This window comes from Bubalus bubalis, chromosome 20, assembly GCF_019923935.1.
Source record: "Bubalus bubalis isolate 160015118507 breed Murrah chromosome 20, NDDB_SH_1, whole genome shotgun sequence".
NCBI classification, from domain to species: domain Eukaryota; kingdom Metazoa; phylum Chordata; class Mammalia; order Artiodactyla; family Bovidae; genus Bubalus; species Bubalus bubalis.
The window spans coordinates 2,341,291-2,365,831 of record NC_059176.1 but is presented as its reverse complement, the minus strand read 5'-3'; the positions used below and the strand labels follow the sequence as shown (position 1 = coordinate 2,365,831).

The window sequence follows — 24,541 nt, the reverse complement described above, 5'->3', positions numbered from 1 at the left end:
AGAGGCTAATTTTGTCTCCTTTGGTTGGAATGTTTGTGCACGGGCCCCAGGCCCCTCTGGGATCACCGTGTCTCCAGCGGCTTCATCACACTAGGCCCCTGAGATCCCGGAGTGGGAGCAGCAGGGACCTCTTTTGGTTCTGATTTGAACAAACCAAATGTTTTATTTTACAAAATAAGACAGCTGGAACATTGGAAACCCGAGTGGATGTCTCGAGGGTTTGGGAACGACTTTTAGGCGTGCTGATGATACGTGAAATGACAGGGTGGCTGCAGTCTGCCTCAAAATAACCTAGGTGGGGGAGGGGGAGCTGAAATCCAGGTCCCCCGAGACCTGGCAGCCTCTGGGATTCTCTCTGCTTCTGCATTTCTTTGATATTTTCCATAGTAAAACGTTTGTTTTTGGCTTTTTTTTTTTTTTTAAGAAGCAGTGCTCCAGGCAACCATTAAGAGGCCAGCAAGGTCAATGCCCAGGGTCACCAGACTCCTCCTAAGTCAAGGGTAGTGGCGTGTCCCGGGCATCGCCAGCGCTGGGGCAGGGAGGCATGGGTCACGCACTCTTTGCCACGAGAGACACACAGGGGCTGGTGCCGGCCAGGCACACGGTGATCCATGCACTCTGCTCTTCCCAGCACAGGTCCAGTGGCCGCTGACCCGGGATCCCACTTGTGGATGGGGAGGGTGGACCTCAGGAGCCGCCCCCCTGCCTCGGAGGGCGGGACGGGCAGGGCTGCAGGGACCCCTCACTGCCCACCTCCGAGCTCCGAGGCGGCCCCTGTCCTGGCCGGTCCGACTCCAGACACGGGCCCTGTTCCTCCTTCCAGAACTTCCCGCCACCCTGGCCCCCTGCTGCCACCAAGGCCTGACCTCATCCCTGGCCCCCAGAAAGTAGCTGAGGCCTGCACCCTCTTGCAGCGAGATCTGCATGCAAGGACAGACCAGCTTGGGGAGTCCTGGGCCCACACACGCCCCCCCAGCCCCGCCCCTCCCTGGTCTGTCCCTGTCACTGCATTTGCTGAGAAGGTGAATCTGGGGGGTGAGGGGGGCGGGGGAAGGGCGTGAACCAGGGGGTGAGGCGTCTACGGGCACCCACAGGGCCAGCAGCGGGCCAGTGGCTGCCCAGGACCCAGGATACGCCGATGGGAAGGCTCAGGGCCACTGGGCATGCTTGGTGAGCACGGCCTGGGCCGGCAGGGGCGAGTGCCTGGCTGAGGAATGCAGGTGGCTGGCCCTGGGGTGGAGGCGCAGGGCCCTCCAAGGCCTGTTGCTAAGCTACAGGCACAATGAACATTCCGGCCCTGGGTGACAGGCCGGAGACCTTCCTGGGCGAGAGGAGAGGGGACCCAGGCTGCCCTGCCCCCACTCCCCTGGCCCCCAGGACACCTTAGACAGCCAGGGCTGTGAGCTGGGCACCCAGTAGAAGGGTGGTGGGCCCGGGATCCTGCGGCTCAGGCTGCCCCAGCCTCCTGGCTGGCCGCCTCCACTGAGCCTCTGCCTTCGTGGACCAGGCTTCCTGGATGGTCCTTCCAGGTTCGAGCACAGGGCTCTCACCGGGTTACGAGCAGGGCTTAGAGGCCTCAGTAGGACCCTATCCTCTGCCCCCACCCGTCCCCAGCCTGGAGGCTTGGCACCCCACCTAGCCACGGCCGGCTCTGCCAACGGCCACACCTGGCAGGGCCCCAGACCCCCAGCGGCTGGCCCCTGCGTACAGCGCGGCAGCTTTTGTCTGGGACAAGACAAGGGGCCATGTTGGCTCCCTTCCGGCTCTGCTTCCTCCCTCCGTGGAGAGACTGCTAAGGAGCTCTGGGCCGGCTGCCACCAGCTGGCGCCTGGGGCAGGGGCTGGCAGCCCCCGCCCCGCCGACAGTCTCTGAGCTCCTGGTCCAGCCCGGCCCTCACCCTCACAGCTCTGCCTCCACCTGGGCAGCCGAGACCCCCGTGTCCCCCCGTGGCCCCCAGAGATGGGTGTCCAGGACCCCGCCTAGCCTGCCTTCTCCCTCTCGGTGGTGCCCGGGCTCTGCTTGAACTGGGCGGTCCTCGTGGGCCCAGAGGCAGCGGCTCCAAGTCCACAGGACCGGCGTTGGCCCCGCCCTTTCTCAGCTTTTGTCCCTCTTCTCTGCTGACCCCCCTAGCCCCCTCGCCAGGTCTCTGCTAGAGGAGGTGCCCAGTGCTGTCTGGAGGGGGGCCCTCACTGTGGACGGTTGGCAGGAGCGTGGGGGTTTCTCTAGTCCCACCGCCCCTGGCGGCTGGGCAGTTTTGGACAAAGGCCTGCAAGCCCCTCACCCCAGCTCACATATGTACACACACATGCACACACACACACACACGCAGAGATGAGTGCACAGGTGCACATGCCAGGAGTCATGGGATCTGGGGAGATAACGGATTCAGAGCCCCCCTCGCCGACGCCTGCCAGTCCTGGGGACCCAGACAGACAGCTGGACCCCCACCCCGCTGGGCTGAGACTCCCCCCAGCTGCTGCCCAGCAAAGTATCCGCATGTGTCTGCACCTCAGCAGGTGCTGTCCCTGATCAGGAGCAGGGCGGTGGGGGCGCGGGGGGAGGGAGAGGCTGCTCCTGTCCTCTCCCCACCTGCCCCACCCCGCACTTCCCAGAGACCAGCCTGGGGCCTCCAAGGCCGAGCAGGGGCCCCTGGGGGTCTCTCCTCAGCCGAGAGTTGAACACAAAGAGGCAGCTGCCAGCGGGGCGGGTTGGGGGGCAGTGGCCTTTGTGAGCATAGCCCCTCCTGGTGACCTCACCGCAGGCCAGAGAAGGGCCTTTTCTTCCCAAAGGCAGCCGGCCGTTGGGAATCTGCCTGGGGACAAAGCTGCCGCCCTGCGGGGGGCCAGCGAGTTGGGGGGGCACGGGGGCCTCGTGGAATAAATTAGGGGGGGCAGGGGTGGGGGAGGGGAGGGCAGCTGTAGCTGGCGCCTGGACTAGGACATGCATGCCCTCGTGTGCAGACAAGCCCCCCCCCACGCACACGGGAGGGTGACCTGCCCCCTCAGGGCCTCACTCATTCATTCCCCTCCGCACCTTCACTCATTCCACAGCTGGGCACTGGCCCTGGGACGCAGGAGGGCATCTGGTGGATGAAGGAGTGGACAGGTGGGGCGGGGCTCCCAGTCTGCAGGGGGAATTGGGACAGCGGGTCACAGTGGCCCTTGGGCTCTGGAGCTGGGCAGGGATCTGCCGCCCTGAAGCGGACGCTTGTGCCTGTGGGGAAGCTGAGGCCTGCCCGGAGAGGGCCCAGGCCTGAGGTCACAGAGCAGGCGCCCGCCGGCTCCGCAGGGGAGGGCCAGAGAGCACCTGGTTTTCAATGCGAAGACACACCTGGTGGGTGTCGGGTGACAGCCACCTTCTGTGGGGCCAAGGGCTTCCTGTCCCCAGGGCCCTGCGCTCCAGAACCCCCTCCCTCTTCAGGACACCTCCTGTGCACCAGAGATGATCCCTACATAAGGCCCTGCTGGGTGGGTTAGCCCGAGAAGGCCAGTGGTGCAGGCCATGTGGACGTCACAGGCATGCCCCATGGATGCCCCAGATCTCCTCTGGGGCTTGCTGAGTCTCCCTGAGCACTGGAGACACTTGTCCACAGCCCCGAGGCTCTGAGTGCACCAGGTAGGCTTCCTGCAGGCAGAGGCAACCACGGGGATGGCCCTGAGCGTCTGGCTGGCCCAGGAGGCCCGGTACTGCCAGCGGGCTGATGTCCGGCCCTGGGGCTCTCCTTCAAAGAGTGGCAGCCCTCCACACATGCCCACCTGCTGTAAGCAGGACCTGGCCCCTGCGTCCTGTCCGCACTGAGGCCAGAGGCCACAAGGGGGTCTGAGCAGGCAGAGGCACCAGCTCAGGACTCCATCCCCAGGGCTCCTGGCTGCCCCTCCCATCCAGACCCTGTCCTGACTTGGGGGCCTTGGCACCAGTTGTTTGTTTGGGGTCAGAGAACTTCAGGGCTTGCGGTCACTCCAGCAGCACAGAGAGCTCAGAAATTTCTGGCTGGAAACTTCCAAAGCCCTTTTGCAACCACTGGGGCCCAGCCCCCAGGAGACGGGAGGAGCCTTAGGGGGCTGAGCACCATCGGGTGCAGGACAGTTGTGTCCTATCACCCTGCCTGTGGATGAGCAGGCACGGGACTTCCAGGGCACTGAGCCCCCAAAGGCCGGGGCGCATCCTGGGAGCCGTGCACCCCTCCCTGGGGCGGGCGCCAGCGGGCGGGGGCGGGGTGTAAGTAGGCCAGCGCTCCCTGCCACGTTGCTATGGCGCCATAATTCCCTGCCACGTTGCTATGGCGCTGCCATTGCTGCTGCGCAGGCTTCCTCCCGGGCCCTGTTCCCAGGACACCTCGAGCTGGCTGCCAGGCGTCTCTCCCCGGCCCGGCCTGGCCCCGCTCAGGGGCTGCTCCCAGTCTCCGAGCCCTCCTCTGCCCCAGGCCCCTCGAACACGCGCAGGCTTCTGGGGGTTCTGTGGTGGACTGTTTCACACACAACACTCATATGCACACACACACATGTATGCACATAGCACACACGAATACACAAATCACATGTATGCACGCACATAGCACTCACATGCACATGCAGAGCACACACATGCATGTGCACACAGCACTCATGTGAATGCACACAGTGCACACACATGCGCACACAGTACACACAGTGCACACACATGCACACACCACACACACACATGCATACAGCACACATGCATACAGAGCACACACACATGCACACACAGCACATACATGCACACATGCATGAACACACAGCACCACACACCTGTGCACACGCTCACAGCACACACACGTGGGCACACGAGGCGCTCTGCCTGACCCCAGCAGGAGTGAGGGGAGGCAGGCTGCAGTGCAGAGCTTCGGCTCCGAGATGCCCCTGGACCCTGAGGGACTCCAATGCCCAGGGCCGGACCCCAGAGGCCTTGGCAAGGGGCTGCCTCATGGCCTCAAGGCTGGCGGCCCTGCTGAAGGCGGGAGGGGAGGAGCTCTTCGGGCCTGAAGGGCAGACTGAGCGGGACCACAGCGGTTCACTTGGGGCTGCCCTGGGTCCCTGGGGGCTCCAACACCATGGGCTCCTGCCACGCTCGCCCTGGCCTCAACCCCAAGATGAAGTGGCACTCACTGCCCACTTCACAGACAGTGGCCCGTGGAGGCCTGTGGGCAGCTGCCTCGGCGGGCCTCCAGCGGTGTCCGGGGCCTCAGGGAGCTCACAGAGGCCCTGCAGCCCTGGGAGGCCCAGCCTGACATCAGCTGACGTCAAAGCCTTGGTGAGGGAACTGACCCCGGGGCCCCTAAGGCCTGCCGGCCGGGACCCCAGCAAGGGGAGGCGGGAGGGCAGGTCCCCTGGGGCAGGGCTGGGCAGGAGGGGCTGCCAGACTCCCAGGCCCCCTTTCAGGGTCACAGCCGGGCTCAAGGAGCCCCCGCCCACGTCCAACAGCAGGCCTGGCCCGGGGTCCCCGCTCCCCCCGTCTGTGGGCACGCTGGCTCCTCCCCCATAGGGGGGCTGCATCCTTCTTAGGTACCTCCTGCGGTGCTCCCCTCCCCCGAGAGCACCTCCATCCTCGGGGTGAGCTCTGCGCCCGTTAGAATCCCGAGGGCCCAGGGAAAGGCCTGAGCTCTTGGCAGTGGCAGGCTTCCGTGTAAAGGCCTGAGGGCCCAGGAGGCTGAGGCTTGTTCATGGGGGTCTTACCTCTGAGGCCCCCATGGCCTCCCCAGTCCACGCAGCCTCTCTGGGTCACTCAAGACCCCCTCTCCCCACACGGTTCACTTGGGGCCACCCTGGGCCCCACAGGGCTCCAGCAGTGTGGCTTCTGTGGAGGAGCAGCAAGAGGGGCCCAGGGCGGAGTGCTGGAAGGGCAGGTGGGCCTGGGGCAGGCTGAGCGGGTCTTAGGGCCCCTACCCCATGCTTCCTTGGGCAGGATCCTGCTGGAGCGGTGGCAGAGGGAGGGGGTTTCATGGAGGGGCGGGTGGTGGGCTTGCGGCGGGAGCGAGCGTCCCAGGTCCTCGGGGGGAAGGGCAAGGCGGGAGCTGCCCGTCAGCCCAGGGGCAGTGGAGAGGGCTTTGCTCCTGGTGCTGAGGTGGCAATGACACCGAGACCTGCCTTGGGCACAGGTCGGTGCCACCCTCAGGCCAGGCTGGGGGCCAGGAGTTAAGGAACCCCTGCGCCCTGGGCCACCACCAGAGCCCAGGGCGGGGTGGGCAAGGCGGCTGGAGCAGGTGCCTCTGCCCCCACGCCCGCGGGCAGCACGGAGCCAGAGGCCTGCCTCCCAGGGCGCAGGACCCTGGCCTGGCACACTGTCACCTGAGCTGCCGTGGTTGCTGTGGACACAGCCCGGGGAGGCCTGCAGCGGAGAGTGGGGCCCGGAGCAGAACAGGCCTCCTTGGGCGCCAGGAACACGGGGGGATGCCCAGGCACGGTGAGGACCAGCCTCCCCTCCCCAGTGCCCAGAGCAGCCTCTCCAGAGCCCGAGGGCCCAGGCCCCCAGCCTGCGCTCGCCCACCTGCTGCTGGTCTTCCAGCTCCTGGGCCCTCCTGCCCTAGACCTCAAAATACAAAAGCCCCAGTGGGGGCCAGAGAACAGACTGGGATCACCCGGCTTGGGGTGGGGGTGGCTGTCTGTCCATGGCCAGAGCATCTGGGAGGCCTGAGGGCCAGCACACCGGGCAGGGGTGGTACTTGCAGGAAGTGGCGTTTGGCTTGGGCGTGAAGGTTGCCCTCCACTGCCCAGGAGGGAGGACCAGCCTGCGTGGAGATAGATGCAGGCAGGGGGCGAGGCTGCCCTGCCTGCCAGGCCTCCCGGCTCCACCTGACGGCATGGTGTCGTGTAAGCCATGGGTCGGGGGACTGACCCCGGCCTGGGATGGTCCCGCTGAGTCCTCAGCTCTGAGGGGCAGGTCAGAGGAACGTGCGAGAGGCCCCGGCCTCTGCAAGGTTTCGGCAGAGCGCAAGGTCGCTGTGAGACAGGTCATGGAACCCACAGGAGCAGCACGGCCAGCTTGCGGGCAGAAGCCGCAGCCACGCGGCGCCGCGGCCACCTGTCCAGCATCCCGAGGGCAGGTGGGCCCGGCGGGGCCCCGGCCCGACAGCTGCGCAGCCGGCTGCTCCCCCGACCCAGCCCGGGCGGGTCCAGGGCTTCACGATCCCGGGCCGCGGGCGCCGCGTGGCGGCCGCACAGAGAACAACAAGCGGACGGGGCGCGGAGCTGGGGAGCGCCAGGCTCGGGAGGCCGCGCTCCAAGGGCCCGGGCCGCGCGAGAGTAGGTGCCCCGAGGTGCGTGCCAGGCTCTGTGGGGACCCGGGCCGTGGGGCGGGTCGTTCTAGGTCGTCCCTTTCCACCTGCCCCGGAAGGCGCCGCGCAGTGGGGCTCACACAGGCGTCCAGGGGTTCATCTGGGGGGACCCCCAGCCCCAACACCCAGGGGCAGACAGCTGGCCCAAGCACACTCTGGCCCCTAAACAGCTGTCCAGGGCAAAAGTCCCCGGGCTGCGGGCTGGGCCTGGCGGGTCTCGCACCCCAGAGGCACTGGGTCCCAGAGGCGTCTGAAGGTGGCTCTCTGTTGTGGGGTCGGGGGGACTCTGGTCTAGGATGGAGTTGGACCCTCCAGGTGCCCTTAGCTCCCTACGCCAGCGAGGCCCCGAGGGTCCAGTCTGCGGGTTCCCCGCTGTGCCTCTGGGCCCGGGCACTAGCTGTCGGTTGGCCGGCAGCCTCTTCCCCAGACCCACCGCACTGGCCCGCTTCCAGGACCACCCCTAGCACACCTGAGGCCGGGGGTGAGGGCTAGATGCCTTTTTCAGGAAAGATGGAACCTAGGCCTCCCAGAGAAGACAAGGCTCCTGAGCGCGGCCTGAGCATGAGGAGGCTGCAGACAGCGCCGACAAGACCTCGGGCCCAGGAGCCAGAAACCGGGTCCTCGCTACCCCAGGACAGGGCTGGCTTCTGGGCCTGTTAGATTCTTTGATTTTTTTTTGGCCACACCGTGCACCTTGGGGGATCTTAGTTCCCGGACGAGGGACCCAATGCAGGCTCTCAGCCCTGACTGCACGGAGTTCGAACCACAGGACCATCTGGCAATTCCCTCTTTGCACCTTTAGTAACAGCCCACTTGGCTACTCAGCTCGACCCAGGGGTCCCTGCACGGCTTATGTGACCCTGTCCCCTTGAGGAGACCCTCCTGCTGTTAGGCCAGGACCCCGGGAGCCCCCAGCCCCTGGTGCCACCTTCACCACCCCTGTAAATCCTCCCCTGGCTTCCTCACTCTGCCTGCTTCTCTAGCCGCCCCTCCCTGCGGGCCCCCCCTGCCCTGGCCCACTGCTCCTAGTTCAGCCCCTTCTCTGCCACTGGGGCGAGCATTCAACAAAGCTCCTAGTCTTCAAAGACTCGAATCCTCCCATGGCTCACCAGCCCCACCCCCGCCCAGCCCCCTGCTCCCAGCCGAGGTTTTCCCAGGCCCCCCGTTATGCCCGGCTCCAGACTCAGGGCCCCTGCACCGATGCTGCCTCGAGGTCCCCCACTCTGGGAGTCTCAGTGTGAAGGGTGGACCCCCAGCGCAAGCGCCCAGGGCATAAGCACACCCTCCCCATCAGCCTGGCCAGCAAGACGAGGTGATGGAGGAAGCCACAGGGCCCACCCTGGGGGCCCCTCACATGGGGGCTGCCGTGTGCCTTTGGCGTCTCACCCAGCTGGGTGCTCAACCAAGTGCGGTTGCTCAGAGGCAAGACTGTTACACGCCAACCTGGCCGGCCTTCCTGCCAAGCCAGTGTTGGTGGCGAGGTGGGCATGAGGCAATTTCCTGCCGGTGATACCAGGGTTTCAGCTGCAGGTGCAGGAGACCAAGGGTTTTGGAATCCTGATGAGCAAAAAAGGGTCGTTGATTTGATTTGGTTTGTGGCCACACCATGCAGCTTGCAGGATCTTAGTTCCCTGACCAGGGGTTGAACCGGGCCCTTGATAGTGAAAGTGCCAGATCCTAATGGCTGGACTGCCAGGGAATTCCTGATTTTACACAGTTCATGCAGCGATGTAAAGATCTGAGACTTTCCATTTACTCTATCAGCAGGCGTTCTGGGGGACGTGTATGTGTGCCGGGAGCCAAGGACACTTTCCTAAGAGGAGCGCATCCAAAGGAAACCCGAGTGCCTCCCACTGCCAGGGCCTGAGGCAGCAAGCAAGGATGGAGGGACGGCTCTGCTGGGGAGGGCACCGCCTGGCAGGGGAGTGACGGGCCATGGGCTCTGGTAGGGGGCAGGTACCTGGCCATGCCCACTGGATGGGCAGGAGGCCGCAGAACCCACAGATGGCCCGCCCTGGCATCCTTCCCTCCGTGTCCTGAGTCCCCTGGAGGACGAGGTGGCACGCTCACATGGGCATGAGGACCAGGAAGCTGGAGGCTACAGGGAAAAGGCACAGGAGTTTAAAGGATTATTATACAGAAGCAGCAGCAAGTAGAGATAAGAAAGCCTTCTTCAGCGATCAATGCAAAGAAATAGAGGAAAACAACAGAATGGGAAAGACTAGGGATCTCTTCAAGAAAATCAGAGATACCAAAGGAACATTTCATGCAAAGATGAGCTCGATAAAGGACAGAAATGGTATGGCCCTAACAGAAGCAGAAGATATTAAGAAGAGATGGCAAGAATACACAGAAGAACTGTACAAAAAAGATCTTCATGACCCAGATAATCACGATGGTGTGATCACTCACCTAGAGCCAGACATCCTGGAATGTGAAGTCAAGTGGGCCTTAGAAAGCATCACTATGAACAAAGCTAGTGGAGGTGATGGAATTCCAGTTGAGCCATTCCAAATCCTGAAAGATGATGCTGTGAAAGTGCTGCACTCAATATGCCAGCAAATGTGGAAAACTCAGCAGTGGCCACAGGACTGAAAAAGGGCAGTTTTCATTCCAATCCCAAAGAAAGGCAATGCCAAAGAATGCTCAAACGACCGCACAATTGCACTCATCTCACACGCTAGTAAAGAAATGCTCAAAATTCTCCAAGCCAGGCTTCAGCAATATGTGAACCATGAACCTCCTGATGTTCAGGCTGGTTTTAGAAAAGGCAGAGGAACCAGAGATCAAATTGCCAACATACGCTTGATCATAGAAAAAGCAAGAGAGTTCCAGAAAAACATCTATTTCTGCTTTATTGACTATGCCAAAGCCTTTGACTGTGTGGATCACAATAAACTGTGGAAAATTCTGAAAGAGATGGGAATACCAGACCACCTGATCTGCCTCTTGAGAAATTTGTATGCAGGTCAGGAAGCAACAGTTAGAACTGGACATGGAACAACAGACTGGTTCCAAATAGGAAAAGGAGTTCGTCAAAGCTGTATATTGTCACCCTGTTTATTTAACTTATATGCAGAGTACATCATGAGAAACGCTGGACTGGAAGAAACACAAACTGGAATCAAGATTGCCAGGAGAAATATCAATAACCTCAGATATGCAGATGACACCACCCTTATGGCAGAAAGTGAAGAGGAACTCAAAAGCCTCTTGAGGAAAGTGAAAGTGGAGAGTGAAAAAGTTGGCTTAAAGCTCAACATTCAGAAAACGAAAATCATGGCATCCGGTCCCACCACTTCATGGGAAATAGATGGGGAAACAGTGGAAACAGTGTCAGACTTTATTTTTCTGGGCTCCAAAATCACTGCAGATGGTGACTTCAGCCATGAAATTAAAAGACGCTTGCTCCTTGGAAGGAAAGTTATGACCAACCTAGATAGATGTTCAAAAGCAGAGACATTACTTTGCCAACTAAAGTTTCATCTAGTCAAGGCTATGGTTTTTCCTGTGGTCATGTATGGATGTGAGAGTTGGACTGTGAAGAAGGCTGAGCGCCAAAGAATTGATGCTTTTGAACTGTGGTGTTGGAGAAGACTCTTGAGAGTCCCTTGGACTGCAAGGAGATCCAACCAGTCCATTCTGAAGATCAGCCCTGGGATTTCTTTGGAAGGAATGATGCTAAAGCTGAAACTTCAGTACTTTGGCCACCTCATGCGAAGAGTTGACTCATTGGAAAAGGCTCTGATGCTGGGAGGGATTGGGGGCAGGAGGAGAAGGGGATGACAGAGGATGAGATGGCTGGATGGCATCACTGACTCGATGGACGTGAATCTGAGTGAACTCCGGGAGTTGGTGATGGACAGGGAGGCCTGGAGTGCTGCGATTCATGGGGTCGCAAAGAGTCAGACACGACTGAGCGACTGATCTGATCTGAGCCTTCTGCTGTGACCCAGGAGTGAAGACAGGGTGTGGCGTTGTTTCTCAAACGGGAGTCGTGGGACCCGAGGTCTCAGAAGGTCTGTGACTCCCGGGGGCACATGCATAAGTTGCTGGGTCCTGACCCTCAGTGCCCCCGGCCCCTTGCTGTCCAGCTGGCCCTCATGGATGACATCAGAGCCTGGGGTGCGCCCCTCCGGCTGGGCCCTGTGCTTGCATGGGCCGCGGGCTGCCGTCCCGGTTCACCGTGAGGCCTTGGGCAAGTGAAATACATTTAGTACCAAAACCCGCCTCAAGGGTTCCCAGAGTTTAACACCCATGTCAGCTCTTTCTCACAGGGCCCGGTAGATGGAAAGGTTCTTTCAGTGATGGCTTGAAGGATGCAATGATAGCAGAGGCCCCGGCAGACATGCTGACGGCCGGGTCTCCCCCACCTGCACCTGCTCCTCACGGGCCCACAGCTGACGCTTCTGCACCCAGAAGCCAGAGCCCGGCTCGGCTGTGCTGAGTCCCTTGGCCCGTGTGCGACACTGCCGCCCAGCCTGCTCTGGGGGTCCCCCGTCTCGCTCCTGGCCAGCCTCGGGGGTCCCTGAGCCCTGAACCTCAGCCTCCCTGGCCTCTGGCGCCCACGTTCTTTCTCCAACGCACCCGCCCAGTTCCGACATCCAGGTGTTTCTGCCTGAGACAGAGGCGGGACGGCTGTCACCGAGTTCCCCACTACCTCCGCGTCTGGTTGAGACAGTGTGTTCAGTCGCTCTGTTGTGTCCGACCCTTTGCCACCCCATGGACTGTAGCCCAGAGGCTCCTCTGTCCACGGGATTTTTCAGGCAGGCATAGTGGAGTGGGTTGCCATTTCCTCCTTCAGGGGATCTTCCTGACCCAGGGATTGAACCCGTCTCCCATGTCTCTGGCATTGCAGGCGGAGTCTTTACCCGCTGAGCCATCAGGAAGCCCACAGGGCCGAGTGCACGGCAAGGCCCTGACAACCGTTTCTCACGTGTTGGTAACCCAAGCCTGATGGGGAAGAGCACAGCTCAGTGGGCGGCAGGGGACTGAAGATGTCAAATCTCCCCCGAGTGTCTCTTCTGAACCTCTATGACTTGTTTGTCCTGGCCCTGGCCTTGCACAGGTCACACGTCTGCGGGGCAGGACTGGCCGCACGGCTTCTCTGCTTGAATCACTGGAAGGAACATGGAGAAGACAGAGGAGGACTTGCAGGGAGAGGCCAAACCAGCTGCTGCCCCTGTGTAATGAGCAAGGGCGACAGGTCCTCGGGGAGGCAAAGCTGGGAGGCAGACGAGGGGGCAACCATCTGAGCGTTTTGGAAATGCTGGAAGGACTCCCTGGTCAAAAGTGCCGCTGCCCAGCTGGCTGGGCTGGTGGAGCAGGAGACGCTTACATGGTCAGAAGTAGGTCTCCATTAATGAGTTTCCACAGCACACTAACTCAAACCTTTTCTCCGGGGAGCCGTTCTTTCCAGAATGCTCCCAGAGCTTTCCCTCTTACGTGATGGGGCAGCTCCCGTGCGCGGCGGCCGGAGGGCACCCTCCCCACTCCGGTTCTCTGGCCCTCACACCTCCTGGGTTGTTTGAATGGGAACAGTTACCCTTTACCCACCCCCCCCAACCCTGGTCTGGGCTCAGGGCAGCTGCCTCCGTGTATCACTGCCCCCAGCTCAAGTGAAGGTGCCGCAGACCCCGGCCCGGCCCAGGACACACCCAAGTCAGACAGGACCCGAAGGTGAGAGCATGGGAACAGAACTCACACCTCAGACTCAGCCTTTCTCCACTGCAAAGGTAAGCTAAGAGATTGTTTGTTTATTTCATCAATAATTAAGGGTATACTAGTATGTATATCTCAAAATAATACTTAATTATTTCAGACATGGTATTACAATAGTCACACGGTTGATGGAAGGGGATGGGAACCACACACTGGAATGACACCTTTATTATACATCGACATCAATGGCAAATATTTCTCCAATGATTCTCGAGAAAAATACTATGAGTTAAAAGCGAAAGAGCTTTGTTTAGAAAAACCTGTATGTACAGGATAAACTTAAAGAGCCTCAAAAAAAGATTAAAAAACTGGCCAAGTAAAATAAATGACAAAAATACTAGTTAAACCTTTCAAATATACTAAATCACATCAAATATCAATATATTATACCAAGGCAGTTCAGCACAATAGAGCATTAAATTGTACTTAGTAGACACATTGGTTACATTTATCCTCGTGACTACTTCATCACAGGCTGATCAGTCCCCCTGGAGGAAGAATGACCCGAAAGCCGTGCTGAGGGGAAGGTAAAGAAAGCAAACATTGCCAGCCGTTTTTTTTGCATCAACACGTATGATACAGTTTAATGCAGACCCAAGGCCAAACACTTTGAGGGGGTAGGTAGTAGGTTTTACTTCTAGTACAGATTCTCTTCACGTAAGATCATAAAATACAATGCGGTGAGCCCAGCTTAAATTACATGCAGCAGCCCATGGTCACACAACGCCTCCCAACAAGGGACAAGGAAAGCTAAACCCAGTGGTGCGAGGGCTCATTAAGGGAAGAGGGTCATCAGGTACAAGGAGCTAGAGCAGACTCAAGTCAGGAAACGTCACTCCTCAGCAGTCACTCAAGGCTGATCTGATTATCTCAGGGACCAAAATAATCCACGTGAGAAATCCGAGATGACTGGACGGCTCAGTATCCTGTACTCACCCCGACGCTCAGAGCTGAGCCACCCGAGCCGTGTCTGCGAGCCACGGGAAACTGCTCGAGATGAACGTGAGGGGAAGACGGGCTTCCAGATAATGCTGGACACTCAAAGCAAGTGCTGACAGTGAACTTTCAAATCTGAAGTTAACGTGGGCAGGAGGCCTGGTGCAGGATGTGGGTACGTCTGAAGTGAGGTTACTGCCTTGATCACCCACTGATATAGCTCAAACTGTGCTTGAATTTAACAACTCCTCAAGATTTCATTTGGTTGGAATGAGCTACCAATAAGTGGCACCGAGAGCCCATTGGATGTGCAGACGGGAGGTTCATCACCCAAAGACCTCCAATTGCCCTTTGACCCCACTATCCTATGAATCTAGGATATTTCTGGCGGGAAGGACACGTCAAAGCTTTTCATTATTGGGCAGTACTGAGGCAAAGTGAAAATTCCTTAGGGCTACACATTTAATCTTTTAGGTATTTAGGGCTATTCCTTTATGCACCTTATTTTTTAGCTGTTTACAAGGTTAACAAATTAATATCTGAAAGAAAACAATGAGTTACTTCAGAGTTCAAAAGATGTACTCAGATAGGACTGTTTCATGAGGGTGACTACCGAGCAGTTTGTTGTTATGATGCTGGGGCAGCATGTTAGCAAGGCACTTCAGAACTTTGGGAAATTCTTTTGTTCACATCAATAGGCAACTATAAAACTGGTTCCTCAAAATATACAGAAATATGTATACCCTTTAGTGGAAGAAGAAAAATTTCACACAGTGATAGACCTTATTGGCCCTTTCAGGCACTAGAGAAACATTCATGTGCCAAGAACACGAGCTAAGGAGCACAGCGGGGGCCAGGAGCTCAACAGGCTGGGAGACCTGGTCCCGCGCGGCTACGACGGCCTCTGCTCCCACACGCATCAGGAACGTGGAGCAAGGTGGTCTGTTTCGAGGAAGCCCATTATGCTACATGCAGACTTTTTTGCTTATTTTAGCATAACCTGATAATTGGTAACTGATTTCCATTTTTCACTATCTTACTATGGGTGTGGGTATTTTATCTTTTTTTTTAAAAAGTTCATTAGCTTCATTTAAATGTTCTTATCCTTACTGATTTCTAAGGGAAATTTTAAGTTTAGATCTTATAAACAAAAACAACCTGAAAGTATCAGCTGGTGCTTCATCCCTTCTTCGCTGCAGTCTCAAAGGTGTTTTTGCTACTAATTTTCATAATTTTCTTATATTGCTCACAAAAATAAGACTCTCCACCAAAGGCAGGGTACAGGGGAACATAGAGACACTGTATTTCAAACAAAAGCATGTTTATCAAAGAACCAACCATCTAGAAAAAAAAACTCCCACCCTATTAAATTGGGTGGGACCACTGGGTTTTATGAATGAAAAAAAATCCTGATTTAGCATAATAACAAAACATATCATTGTACTGCATTTGTGCTTGGACCTTACTTCTATTTAACCAAAAATTTCCCCCTTCCTCATAATTGTCTTAGTATTTATCACGTATTTCTAGATTCTGAAATAGCTGTATTTTAATGCTTGAACAACCATTAAAAATATTTTAAAAGCTAAAAAAAAAAAAAAAAGGTTTAAAACCTGCCCCGTTTCATTTTCTGATTTTTTAAAAAACCCAAAAAATCACACCACAACATAAGGATAGCGATCCAAATGCAAAAGTTAATACGCTGTAATATTTGTTTTGCAACATCAAAAGCAGCAGATACTGAATATAATTTGCTTAAATCATTAAATACTGAGATTGATATATGCATGTATAAATCACATTTAGGCTCAATGAACTGAAAGCTCTCTACAGATACAAAGATGTGTGCATAAAGTGCAAAACCAGAATCAGGAGCCGCAGGCTCTCTGGCTGTTCAGTACTCCCACTCGTCCGACTTTAGGTCCAGATAGCTGAGGATGTTCTGCGCCAGCTTCACGGCCTGTTTCCGGGCGGCCTTACACTTCTCCTCGCCCTGTGGGTCTACCGCGTCTAGGGCGAGTAGCTGCTTGGTAAGCAGCTCTTCCAGGCGGATGTAGTTCTTGTCGGTTCGATTGCCGTCGAAGGAGAGCACTTCGCCCTGGATCTCCGACAGGTTTCCCAGCACGTCCCAGACCGCCTTGTGTGAGGGGTGCTCCTCACAAGCCAACAGCTTTCTTTTCTCCAGGGCTTCCTTCAAGTCAATGTAAGTGATGAGGGTCTGCACTTCAATCACCGCTCTTCTCCGGGCTTCCCGGATGCAGGGGTTTTTTTCAAGACTCACCTCGTCCAACTGTCCGATCAAACCCTGTAGTTCTGTTTTGGCGCTCAGGTACAATTCAGGAGGATTCTGTGCTTGGAGAAGTTCAGTTTTGATTTCTCTCATTCTCTTGAGGACCTTTTCTATTTTCAGAATGGAATGGTTCTGTCCTAGGTCAAATGCGTGCGTGGTGTCTGCTTCCTCTTCTAAGTCCAAGTATCTCAGTAACTGGTTGATATCTTCCACGACCTCCTTCCGATAGTTTCTGATTTCTGTGCGGCCGCACACATCGAGAGCATCCAGGTCAGCCATCAGCCCCGAGAGCACACAAGATAAGTGCCTGCACGTCTCCTTGTTGTTCACTCCCATCAGAAGGGCAATCAGTGTGCCTCTGGTCTTGTTCACTTCACACATCACAGAGTTGATCTTGGCAACAGAGGGGTGCGCGTCCTCAGAGAGCGGCAGGGAAGGCTGCTTCTTCATGCAGTTCTCGATAATCTCCTGCACGGCACAGATTTTGGTTAAGGTGTGATACCGTGCTTTCCGCAGGGAGACCTTGCCTCCGGTCTTGACATGTGTCAGCCTCAAAATGACATCCTGGATGCCTTCCTCAAACTCATCAGTTACACAGTTGCCTCCATTATAAAACGGCACAACCTTCTCTTTCACCAGGGCCTGCGCTTCTTGAAAAATGTTCTGTATTTCGAGCCGGTGTGGGTGGTTCGCATTCTGCTCCAACTCTTTGAGAAGACGCTCTGTCTCTTGTGCCGCCCTCTTCCTGGCTTGCTGAATATCTCCTTTTCCTTCAGTATCTACAGAGTCTATTTCGAAAAGCTGTTTTGTGAGAATCCTCTCCAGTTTCTTGTAATTTTTGTCATCTGACAGACCACTGAAACCAAGTACTTGCTGTTCTATGCTTTTCACCTCCTTTTGAATTTCCTGCAGCCTACTAATAGAAGGGTGTTGGTTTCCCATCTCCATACTTTTGTTGTGTTCAGTTTCACAAGCACTAAAAGATGACAAAAATAACTTGTTACACCACAAAGCCTGAAGAATGGTACTTGTGTATTATCTCATTCTAAAAAGATATGCTTACGAAAGGGCCTGTTGTCACTGCAATCCAAAGACCACACTTCAGCACAGAAATCAGAGTCTATCAACCCCTCTCCTGCAAGCAACCTCCACATGGCAGTGATTGAGACTGGGTTATTGCAGTGTGGAAGATAAGCTGGAGCGCTGGGCCTGGGAACCTCAATTTTCCTCAGTTGTAAAAGAGAACAGTGTATGCCTACGTAAGTATGGCATGAGGTTGAGCTGTCAGCTTGGAAAAAGCACAAGCACCTTAGGTTGTCACAGTGTAAGCTGCTTCCTGGCAAGAGCAGGGCACCTTTGTGGAAAGTAAACCAGTAGCTCTTCTAACCTTCCGGGCCTTTTGGGGGCATCTAAGCACTCCCACCCGGCCTGCTGCTGCTAAGTCGCTTCAGTCGTGTCCGACTCTGTGCGACCCCAAAGACGACAGCCCACCAGGCTCCCACGTCCCTGGAGTTCTCCAGGCAAGAACACTGGAGTGGGTTGCTATTTCCTTCTCCACCCACCCGGCCTAGCTTCCTGTAAAAGGAACTGAGCCGCTGAAACAAACAATGGGGTTCGCAGGCACTCGCGGAAGTCCCCGTTTCTACAGGCCTCTCCACCCGTTAAACACTTCCAGAAAGACGCCCTGTTTCTCGCCCCACCCTTTTTGTACCTCATAAACCTTCCCTGCAGAGGCTTGAAATTCCACAGGGAAGGCGCCTGGCATTACGATAAAGGCACCAGCTTGGGCTTTGGAGGCCTGGTACCCTCTAGGCCCTGTTATGTTCTCCACCTCCAAAACACACACGAGACAACGATGACTCACTCACTCATCAGCCTCCCATTAAGGCTCCGGAGTGGCTTAACGCATTTCCGCCCCCCCCCCCCCCCCCCCCCCCCGTTCTTGGGTTTCTATCCAAAGCTCACGGGCGGGGGATGGATGCTCAATCGAAACTAATCCCCTGCGGGTGTCCCAGCCAAGAACGCGGCTCCGGAGCGGCCCCGGAGCGGCGGGCTGCCTCGGTTCTTTCCTCCCCTCTCGCCCTGTCCTCCCGGCACTTTACCCAGACGCGGTCTAAGCGGGCTTGGTCTTGGCGCCCCGCGGGTGAAGTGGCCAGGTGGTAGGTCAGCCCTTTACGGGGTGCGGCACCGGAGCCGGGCCCCAAGCTGCATCCCTCTCAGCCCTCCCGGCTAGGTCTGGATGGGGCAGCCGGTGAAGGGGCCGGCGGTGGCGGCGGCAGCTACTGGCCGCGGCGGCCGCTCCGGGCGTCTCGCCCGGACCCCACGACGCGCCCGGCGGCCTGACCTCACAATGGCCCGCGCGGGAGGGGGCGGGCGCGCTCGGCCGGGCCGGGCCGGGCGAGCCGACGGGGAGGGAGGGGACTCCGGGACCAGGCCCGGCCGCGTCGGACCCGGGGCGGGGACGGCGTCGACTCCGGCAGGGCCGGACCCGGGAGACGGGGATCGTCCGGGGACCGCGCACGCCGAGGGAGAGCGGCCGCCCTCGCTCACCTGTGCCGCCCGCGCCATGGCGCGCCTCGTCGCCGACGCCCCGCGACTCCGCAGCTCCCGCCGTCGCCCCGGGACCGGCCGAACACCCGTCCCCCCGCCTTGGGAAAAACGTCCTCCGGCGTCCGCGCCGCACCTCTCCCCTGGCCGAGCCCGCCGCTGGCCGCCCAGCGCAGAAGCCGCCAAGAAGGGCAGCTCCCGAGGAGCCGCTGCCCTGACGCGCCGTCAGTCCAACCCCTCAGCCTGTCAGACGCCGGGCGAGCGCACGGCCGCCCGCGCCGAGCCCTCCCGCGGACTTTGCGACGGTGCCGTAAGGTAGCGCCTCGCGACGTCGCGACTCTGCCGTGCGGCGCGAGAGTCGGCGGAGGGCAGCTATGGCGCCCCGGCGGCCCGCGAGGAGGCTCGTCACCGCTCTCTGCCGCGCCTTCTCGGGCCGCGGCTGTCAGCTCGCCCCCGAGCGCGGCGCCGAACGCAGGGATGCGGCGCCGAGCCGGGTGAGTGAGGTTCCTGGAGAGGCCGGGCCGCGCCCCCAGGGACGCCTGTCGTAGCGTCCCCCGCGTCGGCGGAGCTCCCCAGGAGCGGGACACAGGCGGCGGGAGAGTGGGGCAGTCCCGAGCCTCCGAGGCTCCTGCGTCGCCGCCACCCCGGGGCTCTTGACAGAACTTCTGTCAAGTAGGGGCAGAGTCCGCTAGCAAGTTGATTTGTACCGTATTTCTTGTCGAGGATAACTAGTCTTTATGGTTCAAGAGCTCTTGATATGCATAGTGTGTGTGTGCGCGCGCGCCAGCGCGTTTGACTGCATTTAGGTTATTAGTGCTTTTCTTCAAGTGGTGGCAAACTTTACTATCGTATTTCGTAGGACCATTCAACACGATGAACGGTTCTAGTATGGAAACGGTGTGTGCATATATGCCTGTTCCTGACCAAAGGTCCCCAAAGATGAATATCTGCAGCGGCAAGGACTGGCAAGCAGTTTTTAGAAGTTGCCCGGCTCTGGGGAAGGATGTTTTTGTTTGAGGGAGCCCTAGACCTTCATTCCAGCTGTCATATGCAAATATGGGCTAATGGCGTGGAATTGGCTGCAGATAGAAAGTTTAAACCAAGTTAAATCCAAATACTAACAGTTCATTTGCCAACAGGCTAAGGAGGGAGGCTGGAAAGCATCCTTTAAACCATCCTTGCTGCTGCTGCTGCTAAGTCGCTTCAGTCGTGTCCGACTCTGTGCGATCCCATAGATGGCAGCCCACCAGGCTTGCCCTTCCTTGGGATTCTCCAGGCAAGAACACTGGAGTGGTTTGCCATTTCCTTCTCCAATTCATGAAAGTGAAAAGTGAAAGTGAAGTCCCTCAGTCGTGTCCAACTCCTAGCGACCCCATGGACTGAGATCCACCAGGCTCCTCCGTCCATGGGATTTTCCAGGCAAGAGTGCCGGAGTGGGGTGCCATTGGATTAAAAAAAGCCTGTTAATTCCAAAGCGTGCCTGCCTGTTAGCAGGGCAGCTGGTCACTGGGACCCCAAGCCTCTGGCTCAGTTCCCTGATTCAGTGGCTACAACCCCTGACTTCTATTCCTAGAACATAAAATGCACCCAGCATCCCACTCTTTGGACAGAGAGATACTCAACAGGTATCTGAAAATGCTGTCGGAGGGCAGACAGCTGCCCGCAGGGCGAGGACTTAGCCCAGCTTATTTTGTGAACAAGTGCTGGAAAAAACAAGAGCGCCCAAACAGGTTTCTCCACTGACACGCAACCTTTTGTTAAAGGAGTCTTCCCATGGTCTGCTCCTAGAGACGCGCTCTGCCTTGCATCCGGGTGGCAGCCGGTGCACCCCTGTCAGGCTGCTGCACCTGCCAAGGCGCCGGCGCTGAAAGGGGGGCAGCTGGCCCCCGAGGCACACCTCCCAGCTCTAGCCTTACGGCTTGTGTTTTTCTTGGGTTGGGTTCCCCATTATGCGAGGTATTGGCTGGGACATTAAAGAACAGTTCCTTCCTCAGGGAAATGTGTAATTCCTGTGTGTTTGGCCTCATCTTTCTATGCTTCCTGAGCACACGGCCAGTTCTCTAGGTAATTCAGTTCCTGCAGCCCAGAGAGACTGTTGATTTTAAATATGAGGTCTTCTTAGAAGTCACACGCTGTAAATCTTTTGGTTTTTTTCCAATCGAAAGAGATATTTTAATCCTGTATTTCTACTTCATTCTGTGTATTTTTTTTTTTTATTAATTCTTTGTTCTTCACTTGAGTTAAGGAGGTCTGCTTTTAGAACCTACATGATTTATTTACCCCTCTAATCTCTAGCTACCAGTTTGTTTGTTTGTTAATTAATTGACTAATTTATTTGACTGTATCAGGTCCTAGCGGCTTAGTTGCTCCACGGCCTGTGGGGTTTTAGTTCCCTGACCAGGGATTGAACCTGTGTTCCCTGCATTGCAAGGTGGATTCTTAGTCACTGGACCACCAGGGAAGTCCCTGGATTTTTCGTTTTGTTTTTAAATTGTGTTTCCTTATTGGCTGTGTTGGGTCTTGTTGCAGTGCGGGCTTTGCTCTAGTTGCAGCAAGCGGGGGATACTCTCTAGGTGGTGGGGCTGCTCATTGCCGAGGCTTCTCTTGATGCGGAGCGTGGCCTCCAGAGCACAGGCTCAGTGGTTGTGGCCCACGGGCTTAGTTGTTCCACGGCACGTGGGATCTTCCCAGATCAGGGATGGAACCCATGTCGCCTGCATTGGCAGGAGGATTCTTTAGCACTGAGCCACCAGGAAAGCCCCAGACTACCAGCTTTTAAAAAATTATCATTATTATTATTTTTTGGCTGCACAGCACATCTTGTGAGATAACCGTTACCTGGACAGGGATTAAACCTGGGCCCTCAGTAGTGAAAATGTAGAGTCCTAACCATTGGACTGCCAGGGAATTCTCTGACTACCAGACTTTCGTAGAAAAACATTATAGAACTTAGTGTTGAGCACCACTTGTCCTTCCAAATCCAACTTAAACTCAGTTGTCAGGTCACATGTTCTCTAGCTGTGTCATACTTGCTTATTCTTTATCTTTGTTGTTTATATCATTGTTTTACACCTTTGCCTGCATGTTTGGAATCATCTGGAAGACTAAAAAGTACTGGGACCCTCCCCGGAGAGTCTCATGTGGTTGGTCTGGGATGCAGCCTGGGCATCAGGATATTGACTTATTTTCCCCATTTCTCTAGTTGTTTCCTCCCCAGTTTTGTTAAGATAAAGCATCAGGATTCTTTTTTAAATTTTAATTTATTTTTTAATTGGAGGAAAATTGCTTCACAACGTTGTGTTGGTTCCTGCCATACAGCCACGTGAACCAGCCAGAATTATTCATGCATCCCCTCCCTCCCGGCCTCCCTCCCCTCTCCGTTCCCCACCCCTCTAGATTACCATGGAGCGCCAGGCTGGGCTCCCTTAAAACATCAGGATTCTTGGGTTCAAATCTAATAAGTTCACAAGTTAGAGAACCACGGCTACATGTTATATGCATTAGTATTTGCTTATAGTCTGAATTTCATTGACATTTATACTTACAGTTAACATTTCTCAAGGATTTGCATGCACTGTTCTGAAGGCTTTGCATATTTTAATTAAACCTCACAATTCTGTTCAGTAGGTTCTTTGATCATTCCTATTTACAGATGAGATTGAATAATTCAGTTCAGTTTAGTCGTTCACTTGTGTCTGACTCTTTGCGACCCCATGGACTGCAGCAGTGCAGGCCTCCCTGTCCATCACCAACTCCCGGAGTTCACTCAGACTCATGTCCATCAAGTCGGTGATGCCACCCAACCATCTCATCCTCTGGCGTCCCCTTCTCCTGCCTTCAATCTTTGCCAGCATCAGGGTCTTTTCAAATGAGTCAGTTCTTTGCATCAGGTGGCCAAAGTATTGGAGTTTCAGCTTCAGCATGAAATTCATGTTCCAATGAATATTCAGGACTGATTTCTTTTAGAATGGACTGGTAGGATCTCCTTGCAATCCAAGAGACTCTTAAGAGTCTTCTCCAACACCAAAGTTCAAAAGCATCAATTCTTCGGTGCTCAGCTTTCTTTACAGTCCAACTCTCACATTCATACATGACTACTGGAAAAACCATAGCTTTGACTAGATGGACCTTTGTTGGCAAAGTAATGTCTCTGCTTTTAATATGCTGTCTAGGTTGGTCACAGCTTTTCTTCCAAGGAGCAAGCATCTTTTAATTTCATGGGTGCAGTCACCATCTACAGTGATTTTGGAGCCCAAAAATAAAGTGTGTCACCGTTACCACTGTTTCCGCATCTATTTGCCATGAAGTGATGGGACCAGATGCCATGATCTTAGTTTTCTGAATGTTGAGTTTTAAGCCAACTTTTTCACTCTCCTCTTTCACTTTCATCAAGAGGCTCTTCAGTTCTTCTTCGCTTTCTGCCATAAGGGTGGTGTCATCTGCATATCTGAGGTTATTGATATTTCTCCCGGCAGTTTTTATTCCAGCTTATGCTTCATCCAGCCCAGCGTTTCTCATGATGTACTCTGCATATAAGTTAAATATTGAGTAATTACTTTTCAGTAATTACTTACTTTTACAGTAAGATTGAATAATTTTTTCAAGATCATAGTGCTTTCACATAGGAATATGTATGTTTTAGTTCCTTTATTTAAAGGAAGATGAATTAAACTATTTCTTCTAGTAGTTTTTAGATGAACAAGAGCAAAGAAGCAGGCCCCAGCAGAGAGAGGTGTGCTCACCGACGGCAGAGAGGGAGCTGCCGGCGTCACACTTTGTGTCCCGTTCTCATCAAGGAGACTGGTCTCCAGGGCTTCCCTGGTGGTCCAGTGGTTAAGAACCTGCCTGCCAGTTCAGAGGATGTGGGTTCCATCCCTGGTTCAGGAGGACCTCAGATGCCGTGGGGCAACAAAGCCCGTGCCCCACAACTGCTGAGCCCGAGCCCGTGCCCCAAAACTGGAGAGTGGCCTCCTCTTGCTACAGCTGGAGAAAGCCCAGGTGTGGCAGCGAAGACCCAGTGCAGCCAAAAACAAAGTAGACGGAGCTCCAAACTTCCCAAGGTTAGATTTGGAGAAAACTTCATGGGAAGAAGGTGAAACTTGGGATACATGGGGAACTGGTGAGAAAGCAAGTCATCGACTATTAAGGTTAACGTGGATAGTTCTAGTATTTAAAAGACTTTCAATAAATAGTTGGAAAACAAAGCTGAGGTGGGAGGACTTTAAAAACCACATAGTGTAACTCTCTTACCATGAAGGTGAGAAGATTGGGATCTGGAGAGGTAAAGTGACTTGCCTGGTATCACAGAGTCAGGACTGAAGCCAAGGCTGGCCCACTCTTACTCCAGGGTTCTAACGTTTCCAAATGCTTTTTCCTCACCTGTTGATATGATCACGTGAGTTCCCCTTGTTCTGTTAATGCAGAAAATTATGTTGATTTGTTGGGTTTCTCTTTTTTTTGTTACTAATGGGAAATTTAAAATGTGCAAAGATAGAAGAATATGCGTCTGCTCTGGTGGCTCAGTGGTAAAGAATCTGCCTGCAGTGCAGGAGACCCGGTTTTGATCCCTGGTGAGAAGGGATCAGAGATCAGGAATCCCTTGAGAAGATCCCCTGGTGGAGGGCGTGGCAACCCACTCTAGTATTCTGGCCTGGAGAATCCCATGGACAGAGGAGCCTGGCAGATGGCAGTCCATAGGGTTGCACAGAGTCGGACATGACTGAAGTGATTAAGCAGCAGCAGCAGCAGAATATGAA

General features: G+C 55.6%; 2 protein-coding genes across 10 annotated transcripts in view; one reads left to right on the top strand and one right to left on the bottom strand.

Moving 5' to 3' along the window:
- Positions 1 to 13,027: 13,027 nt before the first annotated feature.
- BAG5 (BAG cochaperone 5) lies at positions 13,028 to 18,922 on the bottom strand. Of its 4 annotated transcripts, none has more exons than XM_006079036.4 (2): positions 18,789 to 18,922; positions 13,028 to 17,214 (listed from the first exon to the last, which is right to left on the bottom strand). In XM_006079036.4, exon 2 carries the CDS (start codon positions 17,184 to 17,186, stop codon positions 15,843 to 15,845), a length of 1,344 nt encoding a protein of 447 aa, XP_006079098.1. In that variant the 5' UTR covers positions 17,187 to 17,214; positions 18,789 to 18,922; the 3' UTR covers positions 13,028 to 15,842. The 4 variants fall into 4 exon arrangements, with proteins under 4 accessions (XP_006079098.1, XP_025127196.1, XP_006079097.1 ...); XM_025271411.3 differs by lacking the exon at positions 18,789 to 18,922 and adding an exon at positions 18,341 to 18,479; XM_006079035.4 differs by lacking the exon at positions 18,789 to 18,922 and adding an exon at positions 17,950 to 18,085.
- A 180-nt stretch (positions 18,923 to 19,102) lies between these two features.
- LOC102395742 (kinesin light chain 1) overlaps positions 19,103 to 24,541 on the top strand; it is a 109,809-nt gene continuing 104,370 nt past the window's right edge. For 3 of the 6 annotated variants that reach the window (XM_025271404.3, XM_025271405.3, XM_025271403.3), the window contains exon 1: positions 19,121 to 19,279. In XM_025271404.3, the coding sequence (XP_025127189.1) occupies positions 19,160 to 19,279 (120 nt within the window). In that variant the 5' untranslated portion in view covers positions 19,121 to 19,159. Of the gene's footprint in view, positions 19,280 to 24,541 lie in introns of all 6 variants that reach the window. The other 3 variants (XM_044933259.2, XM_044933258.2, XM_006079033.4) reach the window with 2 other exon arrangements.